Below are 15,514 nucleotides of genomic sequence, written 5' to 3' on the forward strand. Positions count from 1 at the left end.
CTGACTGTGGTCCCTGGCCGTATGAACATAGTGGCCCTTCTGTGCACGTCGGTGTCCCAGGGAGTGTTTCTCACAGGCCCAGCCAGAGAGCTGAGAGTGTACACTTGGCCCTTGAAACTGCCGCCTAACATGAAGTCCGGCTCTGAGCTAACGAGGGGGGTGCTCTGGAGCCTTGCTCGCTGTGGGAACTGAGCTGTGCTCCCTGAGCCCTGAGAAGAAGCGCATAGACATGCACTGTGGCTTCGAGTGACCATGCAGCAACATGACCTTTGTTTTATTTTACTTACTTTTGTTTATTTTTATTAATTTAAAATGTTTATTTTGAGAGAGCGTGGGCAGAGGAGAGTCAGAGAGAGAGACAATCCTGAGCAGGCTCCGCAGTGTCAGCACAGAGCCCGGCGCAGAGCTCGATCTCATGAACTGCAAGACCGTGACCTGAGCCGAGATCAAGAGTCGAATGCTGAACGGACTGAGCTACCAGGCGCCCGTCTGTTTTTTTTGGTTTTAATGTTTACTCATTTTTTTATTAAAAATTTTTTTTAAAGTTTGTTTATTTTTGAGAGAGACAGAGTGTGAGCAGGGGAGGGGCAGAGAGAGAGGGAGACACAGAATCCGAAGCAGGCTCCGGGCTCCGAGCTGCCAGCACAGAGCCTGACGTGGGGTTCGAACCCATGAACCGTGAGATCATGACCTGAGCCGCAGTTGGACACCCAACTGACTGAGCCACTCAGGAGCCCTGTTTCTTTTTGTTTGTTTGTTTGTTTGTTTGTTTGTTTTTTTCAACGTTTTTTATTTATTTTTGGGACAGAGAGAGACAGAGCATGAACGGGGGAGGGGCAGAGAGAGAGGGAGACACAGAATCGGAAACAGGCTCCAGGCTCCGAGCCATCAGCCCAGAGCCTGACGCGGGGCTCGAACTCACGGACCGCGAGATCGTGACCTGGCTGAAGCCGGACGCTTAACCGACTGCGCCACCCAGGCGCCCCTGTTTGTTTGTTTTTTAAGTTGACAAACAACTGTAATTTTCTGGACCCTGGAGAACGTGTATAATTTAAGTCGTATTGATACTCTAGTTAACAATCGCCAGCTGGCAGGCGAAGTAACTTAACACTGCTAGAAATCATTTAAAAAAAAATTTTTTTTTTTAATGTTTATTTTTGAGAGAGACAGAGACAGAATGTGAGTAGGTTAGGGGCAGAGAGAGAGGGAGACACAGAAGCAGAAGCAGGCCCCAGGCTCTGAGCTGTCAGCACAGAGCCCGACGCGGGGCTCAAACTCACGAGCCGTGAGATCATGACCTGAGCCGAAGTCGGACGCTCAACTGACTGAGCCACCCAGGCGCCCTTAGAGATCATTTTTTAAATGTCTGTTAGATAAAAATAGCTTTCTAAAAGTGGCACAGTGTTTACTGTTTGGAGGTGGATTGTTTTTATCTCTTAGTTTAAATATGATTTATGTAAGATATGTTTATAGTCCATATACTTCTACATAAGATAGAACTTTCCAATTTGGGTGAGTTGAATACAAGGTTTTTGCTGAAAGTTTCTTAGGCGCGAAGTGGCATCGCACCATGGTCACCACTGTGCCACACTAGTCCACGCCGCCCGGCCGTGCTGGCACCGGGGCCCAGCGGGGGAAGGGAAGTGCACGTGCTGGGTGCAGGCCACACCACTGCCCTCCCTCTTCCTGCTGAGGGGAATCCAGCAAAGGTTGCTCTGTTCTTTTTGATACGTTGAGCCAGCTCACACAGTGAGTCGGTATGGTTCGGGACACTGGGATGGAATAGCTTTCTGGTGTGGTGTTTAAAACTGAACTTTGGTGTTGCGAGAAAGTAGCTGATTCTGAGAAGTCTCTCTGGTAAATTGTTGTTCGAGGAGTTTTTAAGATGTGTGTGTGCTCGTGAGAATGAATTCTTAGAAACAAGGTGAGTCTTCTGTGTAATACATACGTGTAATGCTGGCTTTTCTTCTTTTTAGACCTGAAACAGTGTTAAAAAACCAAGAAGTAGAATTTGGCAGAAATCGAGAGAGGCTTCAATTTTTCAAGGTACACATGATTTGAGGAAATTTTTATATTTAAATTTATAAAATAGTGATGAGTACGGTTTTTATGTCCTTTGGTAGTTCTTAAATGCTTTGTAGCAGCGGATCCCTTTTCCTCCTTCAAATAAGATCTTGTTGGAAACCCCAGTGTATAAAACAAGATAAAAACTAAGTGACTGTAATTCACTGTGTTTCCTAGGACACAGAAAACTACCATTTATCTGGACTTACTAGATCATTTTTCTTTGACCTAATTTTGATTTGATAATCTGCAAAATGAATATGTTTAGGGTTAGTATTTGCATATTTGTTTTTACGTGTATGCTATCAACTTTGACCATATTGAATGTCGGTAAAGTATTTTTTGTGTCAATATTGCATTTTGATTGTGAGCACAAGGTGATATACTAACGCTTGGATTTTTTAAAATGCAAACATAATATAGTGGAGTTCAAGAGTTTTTAAGAATGTGGCTGTAATCCCTCCCGGAACTGGGATGGCTCATCAAGTTAACTTAGAGTATTTGTCAAGACTGGTTTTCGAAGAAAAAGACCTCCTCTTCCCGGACAGCGTCGTCGGCACAGACTCTCATATAACCATGGTGAATGGATTGGGGATTCTGGGGTGGGGTAAGTAGATGACAATATATTTAATTTGGGGGTGGGGGGAGATGATTCAGGAACACTGTAAAAGAGCATACGTAGCAGGTCGGCGGGCTCTGTGGCCTCTTCGAGGCTGTTTCTTCATCTGTCATAGCAACAAAAACGAGTGTTAGCCTTTGCGGACAGTGTGGCGCGAGGGAGGGTTTATGAACACGGTGTGCGGCGCCCGGCCGGGCACTGCTGTCGCGGAGCAGCCGTGGCGGAACGTCGACTGTGAAGGCGATGCGGCCTAGGCCTGTGCTCTAGGCCTGTGTGACTGCTCCCGGCCGTTCGTGCACGCGTGTCTTGCACACGAGTGTTTACTGCCCAGCGTGGGCTGTGCTTTTACTGGACGCCTCGTGGCTTTGCCCAGGCTGTCCCTCTGGCAGGCACATGCCCTCCTTACCGGGTTGAGAAGTCTTTGTCATTGGACAGAGCCTCTTGAGGTTGGCGGTTCTGGGTTCCGTTCGTATCTATGTCTCGAGCCTAGCGCGGTACTTAGCGTAATAAAGACTGTTTACTGAATTTAATAGGAAGGTGAACACCAATATTTTTCAACCACGTGAGTGGAGTCATTCCTTAGGACTTGGGTCCACATGCACAGTGAGAGCGAGTATGGTCAGACCAGCTCCTCAGGCACTCAGAGCGCTTGGTGCCCCAGAGAGAACCACAGTTGAACTGTGCCACGCTAACGTCTGTCTTTGTCACTTCAGGGGTCGGAGGCATCGAGACGGAAGCAGTTATGCTTGGCCTGCCCGTTTCTCTTACGTTACCGGAGGTGGTGGGATGTGAGCTAACTGGCTCGTCAAACCCGTTTGTTACGTCCATAGATGTTGTTCTTGGCATCACGAAGGTAATTGTGGCACCTGTGTGACTCAGTGGGCGTGAAGCACGGGGCCCCTCGAGAGCAGGGTTGCAGTTGCTGCCACATCCTCGGGGCTCTGGCCTCCCTGGCCGTGGCCTCGCAGCTGTCCTCACAATCACGGCAGCGGTCGGGAAGCCTCGCTTTGTCTAGGGTGTTGGGCCATTGTTCACGTGACACGGTGACTCGCGTGTTCCTCATTACAAGCCCGTGGCATCGGTCCTAGGACTGTCCCCATTTCCATTCTGAGAAAATGGACATACCCTTGGGCTCAGTGACTCGTGGAAGGGACACTGGGCCGAGCAGTGGGAGGTGGAGCAAGGTCCCTACCAGGCAGGCCAGGCCCTCGGCCCTGGGCTCTCAGCCATGTTGCCTCGTAAGCGCTCGTTGCCTCTGGATTAGAAAATTGTATTTAGGAGAATAATTGCCTCTCCTCGAATGCTGCTTTTAAAACTTTTATTTATTTCTTAATGGCTGAGAGAGTGACAGAGCGCACGTGTGTGAGCGGGGAAGGGGCAGGGAGAGAGGCATACGGAGACTCCCAAGTAGGCTCTGTGCCGACATCAGAGAGCCCAGTGCAGGGCTTGAACTCATGAACTGTGAGATCATCACCTGTGCTGCAGTGGGACGCCCAACCGACTGAGCCACCCAGGTGCCCCCCGCATCTCTTTGAATACTTAAATGAATCATTTGCCCTTGAGAAACTATTCTACTGGATAATACAGACTGTAGAAGTGTGGGAGGGTCAAGATTTTCTCTTGGCTGTTTAAACACTTTAGAAGGATTTTATAAAAACTTCATCTGAATTTTAAAAATATCGGCTGTGTGCATTTAGTACATGTACTCTAGAGTTTCTTAGTGAACAGCAGTTTGTAACTGTCCATCCTAAATCTCTGATTTTGAAAAAAAATTTTTTTTTTTTTTTTTTAACGTTTAGAGACAAAGCGTGAACAGGGGAGAGGCAGAGAGACAGGGAGACACAGAATGAGAAGCAGGCTCCAGGCTCCAAACTATCAGCACAGAGCCCCATGCAGGGCTCAAACTCATGAACCGTGAGATCATGACCTGAGCTAAAGTTGGACACTTGACCAACTGAGCCACCCAGGCAGTGCCCCCTAAATTTCTGGTTTTGACTAGTTACATTTTATTTTATTAAAAAATTGTTTCTTCAACGTTTATTTTTGAGAGTGAGACAGTGCGAGCAGGAGAGGAGCAGAGAGAGAGGGAGACACAGAATCTGAAGCAGGCTCCAGGCTGAGCTGTCAGCACAGAGCCTGATGAGGGGCTCGAACCCATGAACTGTGAGATCATGACCTGAGCCGAGGTGGGACGCTGAACTGACTGAGCCACCCAGATGCCCCTTGACTAATTCTATTTTAGTGATTAAGTCCATTCTGTTAAATAAATGCACATGGGAAATATCCCACCTATGGCTCCAATTCAGATCCTGGAGCCTCCACTTGTCTGGTTAGATTGTTGGTCTGAAGGCTTTCGGAATTCTCTGCAGAGGAAGAAAATGGTCCTGCTTCCTTCTTAGCATTTAGTGTCGATCCTTCTTCCCTAATTAGGAAAAATCTGACGCCTTGCAGAAATGATTGATTCAGTGTATGGCCCCAGAAGATCAAGAAGTTAAATTGAGAATTGCAGGGTCATTTGTAAAGAAAAAAGAATATCTCATTATGGGTTTAGAGAAATCCACACTCTCCTGTGGACATCCTGAAAGTAAATGCCACTTTTTAGACCCCTCTGGCTTTGTTTTTTGTTTTTTTTTTAATTTAATGTTTATATTTATTTTTGAGAGAGACAGCATGAGTGGGGTAGGGGAAGAGAGAGAGGGAAAAACAATGTGAAGCAGACTCCAGGCTCCGAGCTGTCAGCACAGAGCCCAACACGGGGCTCAAACCCACGAACCGTGAGATCATGACCCGAGCCAAAGTGGGATACTTAACTGACTGAGCCACCCAGGTGCCCCTGGCTTTGTTCCTTGTAACGGTATTATATGTTTTTAAATTTGGGTATATTGATAGAAGAATTAAAATCTTTCGTGTATGTTTCATTTATTAAATACTTTATTTCTCTTTTGAGGTTCTGTTCTATTCGTGATTTTTATAGGATGAGTCGTGTATTGTTTTCCACATGTATATTGTCGTGCCTCATTGACTTGGTGACATAGCGTTTGCCTTGGTGTATCTTCCCTGTGTTGCTCGGATCCTCACAACTGGAGCCAGCAACGTAAAGAAACATCTTAGCCTTTTATGAAAGAGTCTGGATTCAGTGGCCCCCAGCACCTCTAGACCGTTAGGACTGAGTATCACTCACGGGTTGAAGGTTGTCCCCAGTTCCCTCCCTGGGCGCTGTCCTCGTCCAGGCTGAGGCTGCTGCTGTTTGGTGATAACTCACAAACATGGCTTGACAAGGAACGAAGTTTGAAGCCACATGTGACGTCCTGTCAGAATGAAACTTACCAATAATTAACGAAGCTGTAAATATTTGGACCAAGGTTAGAATTTGAAGAATTTTTATAGCCAGTACATATTTTTGTATTTAATTTAATTTTTTTAACGTTTATTTGTTTTTGAGACAGGGAGAGACAGCATGAACGGGGGAGGGTCAGAGAGAGAGGGAGACCCAGAATCTGAAACAGGCTCCAGGCTCTGGGCTGTCAGCACAGAGCCCGACGCGGGGCTCGAACTCACGGACCGCGAGATGGTGACCTGAGCCGAAGTCGGACGCTTAACCGACTGAGCCACCCAGGCGCCCCCATATTTTTGTATTTAAATACACAGTTTTATCAGTGTGTTAGTGTTCCGGTAAATGCGAGATGCCATCCGCACTTAGAAGCACCACGGTTTTACGTGCTGCTGTGAAAGAAAGAGGGCTGCCAAGCTAACAGCCGCGCCGAGTCCCGAGTGCACCTCCGTTTCGGGGACGTGCACGTGTGGATCTTAGCCATTTTCAGCTTGTAAGACCTTTTGACCCTGCCTGACAGTGACACTGGGCCACTCTTCTGTTGACCTTTTGCTTAAAATACCTGCAAACCCAGAACGAGTTGATGTTTGGTAAGAACAACAGAGAACCTCTCTCATTCACTGTCACTGGTAGGGGTTAAACATTCGATTTTGCAGTTTTCAGAGAATCCTTGCCAGTCTTCTCATTACTAATTTTGTGTGCGTTTCTGTGTATCCCTTTACATAGCACCTCAGGCAAGTAGGAGTGGCCGGAAAGTTTGTTGAGTTTTTTGGAAGTGGAGTTTCACAGTTATCTATAGTGGATCGGACTACAATAGCAAACATGTGTCCAGAGTACGGTGCTACCCTCAGCTTTTTCCCTGTTGACAATGTGACATTAAAACATTTAGAACATACAGGTAAGATGACATATCGGCAGGGCAAGCGTGTTACTGTCTCCAGCGTGTTTGTCTGAAATAACTTGTAACAAACAACTACCTTGTGCAGGTTATTGAATATTCAGGAAATTGTTACGTTGCAACTGGCTTTCAAATAAACTGCCTCGCATTCTTGAAAGAGTATTGTGTTCTCAAAACCTGGTCCCCTGTGGCCCGTCTACAGTATTTTAAAGGAATTACTCAAACTGCAGATCCTCACCTCACTTGTTCCAGGAATGACGGCCACCACACCCTTCTTAGGGACAAAGGCTGCAGTTTAGTGGAAGTCAGGCTGGCGCATGTGTGCAGCTGTCCCCTTAACAGGAACAGAGGAGCCACCACACAAAGGCTGGGGACCGGCGCCCTGTCTGAAGACTAAGCACATAATCTTGTGAAAAGCAGCCTAGGATTACAGGCTCCAAATCTTTTTTATAGCTTGATTAGCAAGACGTTTGACCGTCTTCTATTGACGGTTTAATGTAGAAATACCTGTAAGACCAGGATGTGCTCATGTTTCTTAAGACCCCGGCTCTCCTTTTTATGTGGTCCACTTCCCTTTTTAAGAGGCCATTGCTGAACTAATCTCTCGTCATAAGTGTACTTGGGGGGGTGAGGTCTAGTATTCTTCAGTTGGGGGGAAGATTTTATAAATTCGTAAGTCAAATGGCAAAATGGACACTTGGTCACTTGGAACGTTGGAGGGAACGATTCTCACTGAATGCGGAGCTTTCTCTAAACTGGGTTTGTTTGTTAGAACATTTGAAAGCGAAATGGTCGAGATGTCTCCTTCCTACATGTCAATATGAGTTGTGTAGTAATGACGTGTTGCTGCGTAAGAAATTATCCTAAAGCTTAGTGGCCCAAACCGGCAATAATCACGTGTGGCCGCGTGGTTTCAGCAAGTCTGTGGTTTAGGCGGAGAGACCGCCTGTCTCTGCTCCATGGGGTCCAGGGTGTCAGACGCAGAACTTGGCGGCTCAGGCCCGCAGTCCTGACAACTGCGAGCTCGCATGTCTGGCACTGAATGCTGGCCATCAGCGGGTGCTCAGCGGGGACTGTCAGCCACAGCCTCCGTGTGTGCTCTCTCCGTGTAACCTGGGCTCGCTTACATGGCGGCGTTCCAAGGGTGGCTGACCTGGGAGAGAGTGTTTGCCAACCGGTCGAGAGTCCCGTGGCTCAGTTTCGAGGGCCGATCTCTGCCTCTTGATGGAGGGCTGTCGATGGCACATTGTGAGAACACAGTTTGGGTGTGTGCCGTTGCACCAGCCGTTGGAAATACAGTTGGCCACAGTTACTTCTAGTCATGCTGGCTGAGAGCTGCCCAAATATTTAACTGGAGCTCTTATTGCTAACCATCTGATGGTTTTGATTTCTGGAAGATCCTGTTAGATCCCTCTCACTGCTCTGTGAACCCTTTCTTAACATTCACTTATTTTTTCATTTTGACTATTCGTATTTGTTTTTTAGGAAAAGTAATGAGTGTCCTTCGTGGTGGGTGATAATTTGTTATATTCAGTGTAGTTATCGTTTTATCTTCTGCAAACTGTTTTTTTGTGAGTTTTCTAGAATTGGCTCCGTATTTCTCATCTTGTCTCTGAGTAACTTTTAAAGGGGGACTGGTGTGTATTTTATAAAGCAGAGTTTTCACCAAGGGCAAAATTTTTACTGCTCTTGAGAACAGCATCAAGTGGTAGTTTGTAAAGAAATCTGTTCTGAGTAGTAATGTGTAATGTCTGTGTCTTGCTCATCATTGGAATTCAGCACCTCCAAAGATTTCTCTTACTGTATTTTTGTTGTTCTTAATCTTCATTTTAGGTTTTGACAAAGCCAAACTCGAGTCGATGGAAACCTACCTTAAAGCTGTGAAGTTGTTTCGAAATGACCAGAAGAACTCAGGAGAACCTGAGTACTCCCAGGTGTGTGCAGAGAGGCCCCTCGTCGCCGTCAGGGTGTGTGTTCTGCAGCTTAGCCACCGGGTTTGAGTACCAGCTCTGGGACTTACCGGCAGGACGGCTGTGGGCATGTTATCTAGCCTTTCTGCCTCAGCTTCCTCATCTCTAAAATAGGAAGGTATTCTTAAGGGATTAAATAGGAATGTATTCGAACGGTTTTAGGGACCCAGAAAGTGCTCAGTGTCAGCTATCATTATTTAACATTTAACGAGTAAATGTTGTTTATGACCCTGCTTAGATTTTACTCAGTAGTTTTACAACATTTTGTCAAATTAATTTTTTTTCTACTTTATGAAAAAAGAGTCAGATATCCTCTGAAAATATCAATTCTGATGAGGCCTGCCTGGTTAATGTCTGTATTTATAAAAATATGTTATGAAAGGGGTATACAGTTATATGGTCTTACATGTTAAAGATATTTTATGATCAGTCTAAGCCAATATTTCTTACCTGTGGGAAATTTATATTGAAGTAAGTAAAATTCACTTTCAGGGAAGTCTGAATTTTAATACAATTCATTTTCTAGGAGCGTGTTAAGCATCTAAAAGCACTTGGTGTTGTCATAGGTCTGGTTATCCACTTTCTCAACCCAGCTTTATTTTTCTTCATAGCATGTGTCCTTGCCTGAAATGTATTAATTTCTATACGTGTCTGCCTGCCTCCCCTGCCAGAATGCCAGTAAGAGGAGAGGAACGCTCGGTTTTGTGTGGTGCCGTGCCCCCCGCCCTGGTGCGCCTGGCACAGTGCTGACTGTTGGGTGCATATGTGAGCCCACCTAGGTGTGTGGAGGGCCAGAGCAGATCATAGGGAGCGCACTTGTGTGAGCTCCTCGTTCTCTGGTCCCTTTCAGCTCTGTGTATTGTAGTGCCATGTTTTGTTTTGTTTTGTTTTTTAAGACATAAAGGGAAAGAATAAGAAAAATTAAATGAAAAACCTTGCATTGTATAATAAAAAAGAATAATTTGACCTATTAAAGACTTGACCAAATTTAAGAAATAAAACTTGGCACAAAAACAGACACTCAGATCAATGGAACAGAATAGAGAACCCAGAAATAGATCCCCAAACGTATGGCCAACTCATCTTTGACAAAGCAGGAAAGAATATCCAGTGGAATAAAGACAGTCTTCTCAGCAAATGGCACTGGGAAAACTGGACAGGGACAGGCAGAAAAATGAACCTGGACCACTTTCTTTTTTTTTTTGTTTTTTTGAGGGTTTTACTTTATTTTTTTTATTTTTTTTAACATTTATTTATTTTTGAGACAGAGAGAGCATGAACAGGGGAGGGTCAGAGAAAGAGGGAGACACAGAATCTGAAACAGGCTCCAGGCTCTGAGCTTGTCAGCACAGAGCCCGATGCGGGGCTCGAACCCACGGACCGTGAGATCATGACCTGAGCCAAAGTCAGACGCTTAACCGACTGAGCCACCCAGGCGCCCCTGGACCACTTTCTTACACCATACACAAAAATAAACTCAAAATGGATGAAAGACCTAAACGTAAGACAGGAAACCATCAAAATCCTCGAGGAGAAAGCAGGCAAAAACCTCTTTGACCTTGGCCGCAGCAACTTCTTACTCAACACGTCTCCGGAGGCAAGGGAAACAAAAGCAAAAATGAACTACTGGGACCTCATCAAAATAAAAAGCTTCTGTATAGCAAAGGAAACAATCAGCAAAACTAAAAGGCAACCGACAGAATGGGAGAAGATATTTGCAAACGACATACCAGATAAAGGGTTAGTATCCAAAATTTACAAAGAACTTAATCAAACCCAACACCCAAAAAACAAATAATCCAGTGAAGAAATGGGCAAAAGACATGAACAGTAGACACTTCTCCAAGGAAGACATCCAGATGGCCAACCGACACATGCAAAAATGCTCCACATCACTCATCATCAGGGAAATACAAATCAAAACCACAATGAGATACCACCTCACACCTGTCAGAATGGCTCACATTAGCAACTCAGGCAACAACAGATGTTGGCGAAGATGCGGAGAAAGAGAATTCCTTTTGCATTGTTGGTGGGAGTGCAAGCTGGTGCAGCCACTCTGGAAAACAGTATGGAGGTTCCTCGAAAAACTAAAAATAGAACTACCCTACGACCCAGCAACTGCACTACTAGGCATTTATCCACCGGATACAGGTGTGCTGTTTCGAAGGGACACACGCACCCCCATGTTTATAGCAGCACTATCGACAGTAGCCAAAGTATGGAAAGAGCCCAAGTGTCCATCGATGGATGAATGGATAAAGATGTGGTAGATATATATACAATGGAGTATCACTCTGCGATCAAAAAGAATGAAATCTTGCCGTTTGCAACTACGTGGATGCAACTAGATGGTGTTATGCTAAGTGAAATTAGTCCGAGAACTTCATGTGACTTCACTCATATGAGGACTTAAAGAAACAAAAGAGATGAACATAAGGGAAGGGAAACAAAAATAATATAAAGGCAGGGAGGGGGACAAAACAGAAGAGACTCTTAAATACGGAGAACAAACTGAGGGTTACTGGAGGGGTTTGTGGGAGGGGGGATGGGCTAAATGGGTAAAGGCATTAAGGAAACTACTCCTGAAATCATTGTTGCACTATATGCTAACTAACTTAGATGTAAACTGAAAAATAAATTAATTAAAAAAGTAAAACTAAAACCCATTAGCATGTTGATTTCAAGGTAAACTTGCTAAGTATGTAAAGATGAGAATCACTGGGTCCATGAAGTGATGTACAAGCAAAGCGGCGTAGCAGTTACGATTGATTAGGGTAAGCAGGGCGGTTAAATCTTGGTGAAAGGCATAGTGTAGGCAAACTTCATTTAAACTGATAAGACTCAAACGGACAGAGGAAAATGGTAGAAATGCCAGAAGAAACACACAGGAACCTAGTCGGGAGGTTGGGTTTTAAGAAAATACCATTTTTTTTTTTTTAATTTTTTTTTTCAACGTTTTTTATTTATTTTGGGGACAGAGAGAGACAGAGCATGAACGGGGGAGGGGCAGAGAGAGAGGGAGACACAGAATCGGAAACAGGCTCCAGGCTCCGAGCCATCAGCCCAGAGCCCGACGCGGGGCTCGAACTCACGGACCGCGAGATCGTGACCTGGCTGAAGTCGGACGCTTAACCGACTGCGCCACCTAGGCGCCCCGAAAATACCATTTTTTAACCCAAGCAATGAAAGCATGGTCTCACAGGAGCCTGCCCAGCTAGATACTTGGGGACCAGGAAGAGAGAAGTCCCGCTGTGTCCCTCCAGCAGCCTGTGTTGAGCACATTGAGGAAGGGGCAGTGTTTCCTGAGCCACCTTCATCGTCACAGAGCAAGGAAGGGTGCGTGTGGAGCTTGGAGGCAGCAGATCAGTGGCTGGCACAGGCGTTGTCTTAATCGTCAGGCATCTGGATGACAGAGGAGAGAGAAGGGGAGGGACGCCGTAGTCTGTGTAGACCGGCTGATTCGTGTTGGGGTGGTTTGCGTACCGATCTGCTACTCTTGCTTTTAGCAGATGCTTGTGTGTTCCGTTTCATAAATTGGGTTGTTTTCAAATCTTTATTTCTGGAGGTGTGTGTCCTGTTACAGCAAACATGAACGGACTTGTTGCGCTTCAGAAAGTAGTGCTGAATGGACAGATTCTAATTCCTCGTCTTCCTCTTCTCTCTCGTTCCCTAGGTGATCCAGATTAATCTGAATTCAATAGTTCCGTCCGTCAGCGGTCCAAAGAGACCTCAGGACAGAGTTGCCGTGGCGGATATGAAACGTGACTTCCAGGCTTGCTTGAATGAAAAGGCAGGTCTCCTCGCCACTGTCTTTGTGCGTCTTGTGCTCAGGGGTAAAGATCCGCCCGGTGGCCCGGAACCACCGTCGGCCACTGTGCTCTCGCACGTTGGCACTGGCAGCCCCCTCGGTTTCCTGCCGTCCCATGTGCGAGTCGGTCATTTGATTAGCTCGGTCCCAGGCCTGCTGTGACGATCAGACCCTGAATCTGTTACTTCGAGTTAAGGATGGAGTTTCTCGGTCGCCTCACTTCAAGCGCTGATTAGCCGCCTGTGGTCATGGTGCTCTAGTGTTAGCTCGGATCGTGAGTGTGTCCGTCCTCACAGAAAGTTCTGTTGGACACACCGTTCTCGACTTCTGAACTGTGTAGTTATTCTCATAAAATCTGGTAAATGTAACTGAATGGCACGTGACCTCTTTGACTTTCTGGGTTTGTACTTTCTGTCTGAAAAGTGTGGCTAAAATGTTAACACTTTCTCTATTCTAAGAACTAGTGTCTGACTTTCTTCCCAGAGCCTTTTCATCGTTTCTTTTTTTACAGTTTATTCTGAGAGCGCACCTGTGTGAATGGGGAGAGGGGCAGAGAGAGAGAGGGAGAGAGGGAATCCCAAGCAGGCTCAGTGTCAGCACAGAGCCCAACGCGGGGCTTGAACCCACAAACTGAGATCATGACCTGAGCCTAAATCAAGAGTCAGATGCTTAACCGACTGAGCCCCCCAGGCGCCCCTCTTTTTATAATTTCTTAAATTATGTTGTTGTTTTATTGCGGAAAATGTCACACTTGTGCGGGAATAAAGTGGTCTCACGGATTCCCACATACCTGCTTCAGCAGTTACCAAGTCACGGTCGGTCTTGTCTCATCCATTCCACACACGTTCTCACCCAGAGGATCCTGTTGAATCCAGTTGTCAGGGCCATTTCAACAGAGACCTTGCATCATCTCTTGAGGATTATCGTAAGTGGGAGGAGTAGAGAAAAACAGAGCTGGATGCCGGGTGGTTACGAGCGCCAGCAGACTTCCATCGTGACCGTCACATTCATGCTTCAGCTGAGTTACAGCTACTGAACGTCAGCTTCAACACCACTCACACGTAGTCAGAACTTGAAGTGTTAAATGTCATTTGTCAAGAATCTGTTGTAGTTTCTACCAGTCTTTTTTTCTATACATACCCAGAGTATTTGTATTCATGTGCACACTTGTGTAGGTCGGATTTAAAGGCTTCCAGATTGCAGCTGAAAAGCAGAACGACACTGTGTGTATTCAGTACGAAGGAAGCGAGTTCAGGCTGTGCCATGGGTCTGTGGTCGTTGCCGCGGTCATCAGTTGCACCAATAACTGCAACCCGTCCGTCATGCTCGCTGCAGGTAGGCCTCGCTTACGGCCATTTGTTCCTTTCCTGTGATGCTTTGTGTCGTAGATTATGCATGTATATCAGTGTCTGTGTTTGATATTGAGAGATTTTCTGAGATGAAAAAAAAATTTTTTTTTTTTTAATATTTATTTTTTGACAGACAGAGTTTGAGCAGGGGAGGGGCAGGGAGAGAGGGAGACACAGAATCTGAAGCAGCTCCAGGCTCCGAGCTCTCAGCACAGAACCCGACTTGGGGCTCGAACTCATGAACGCTGAGATCATGACCTGAGCCCAAGTAGGACACTCAACTGACTTTCTGAGATTTTAATTGGGTCTTAAGGAGCCTGACCTTATGGAAACCAATTTGACAATAAATTTCATATTAAAAAAAAAAAAAAAGGAGCCTGACTTTGACTTATGCTATTAGTTTTATTACACAGAAGGTAAATTCTTCTTATTATTACTTACATGTCTGTTAGTTTTAGGTTGTATCTGCTTCTTCTGTTAATTTAGAAGTATAGCTAATTAACAAATCTCTTGATAATCTACTAGAGGTTTACCATAGCACTGTGCTAGAGTCCACTGAGAATGTAAAGGAAGTAAAAGATTATTGACAAGGATTGTAAATGAAATTAGTTGTATGTTCATAAAACAATTCGTTGATTGTACAGATTCCTGTATAATAAATGTGAAATTTTAATTTCTTACGGGGGAATTTAAAATGGTTCATTTACTAGAAAGTAAACAAATGGTTCAGCTAGTGATAGGTATTACCTGTGTGTGTCATGTTAATTATGTATCCTGTTTTTCCGTGTGTGTGTGTGTGTGTGTGTATGTGTGTGTAGGATGCCATGATATCAGGCTGTACCTTAATAATTTACAGTGTTAAGTTTTTTATTTGTTTTAAATGAAACAAATCAACATAATAGGATGGGCAAAATAATGACAGCGAATTGATGAATTCGGACTTTTACCCTCACACGAATTGGAGGTTGTGGGTGCTGCCCTGATACGCCATTGTTTACCGTGCAGGTCTTCTGGCTAAAAAGGCCGTAGATGCCGGTCTGCGTGTTAACCCTTACATAAGAACAAGTTTATCTCCAGGCAGTGGGATGGTCACACATTACCTCAGTTCGAGCGGAGTATTACCATATCTCAGTAAGCTTGGGTAAGTGACGGTCTGCTATTTATATCGACCTTGTGTTCAGCAGTGATCGGAGCCACTTGTTAGAACCTTTCATAGGCAAAGAGAAGATAGAAAAAATACGCTTTGTTCTACCTGTTACCTTGCCGATCCAACACAGTCTTTGATGCCTTCTCCCTCGGCAGAAATTTGCTGGGCAGACTCCAGGAACGAGGCAGCGTGTCGGCTGCCAAGAGGTCGGAGGCGTGGTCTCTAGCTCCTTGAAGGGTGGGAAGACAAACGTGAGACCAAGTAACGGGTGGTTTGAGGAATGGCACCGAGTGTGCATAGTTACTGCGAGGGGCAGGTCAGTTTC

General features: G+C 45.4%; 1 protein-coding gene across 2 annotated transcripts in view; it reads left to right on the top strand.

The window, feature by feature from the left end:
- IREB2 (iron responsive element binding protein 2) overlaps window positions 1-15,514 on the top strand; it is a 46,993-nt gene that overhangs the window by 18,792 nt on the left and 12,687 nt on the right. Inside the window, exons 6-13 of one of the 2 annotated variants that reach the window (XM_049614418.1) lie at window positions 1,977-2,046; window positions 2,488-2,671; window positions 3,397-3,536; window positions 6,741-6,912; window positions 8,746-8,846; window positions 12,559-12,675; window positions 13,869-14,028; window positions 15,048-15,183. In XM_049614418.1, the coding sequence (XP_049470375.1) occupies window positions 1,977-2,046; window positions 2,488-2,671; window positions 3,397-3,536; window positions 6,741-6,912; window positions 8,746-8,846; window positions 12,559-12,675; window positions 13,869-14,028; window positions 15,048-15,183 (1,080 nt within the window). Of the gene's footprint in view, window positions 1-1,976; window positions 2,047-2,487; window positions 2,672-3,396; window positions 3,537-5,113; window positions 6,913-8,745; window positions 8,847-12,558; window positions 12,676-13,868; window positions 14,029-15,047; window positions 15,184-15,514 lie in introns of those variants that run through there. The other variant, XM_049614419.1, reaches the window with a different exon arrangement.

This window comes from Panthera uncia, assembly GCF_023721935.1.
Source record: "Panthera uncia isolate 11264 chromosome B3 unlocalized genomic scaffold, Puncia_PCG_1.0 HiC_scaffold_2, whole genome shotgun sequence".
Classification (NCBI taxonomy): Eukaryota; Metazoa; Chordata; class Mammalia; order Carnivora; family Felidae; genus Panthera; species Panthera uncia.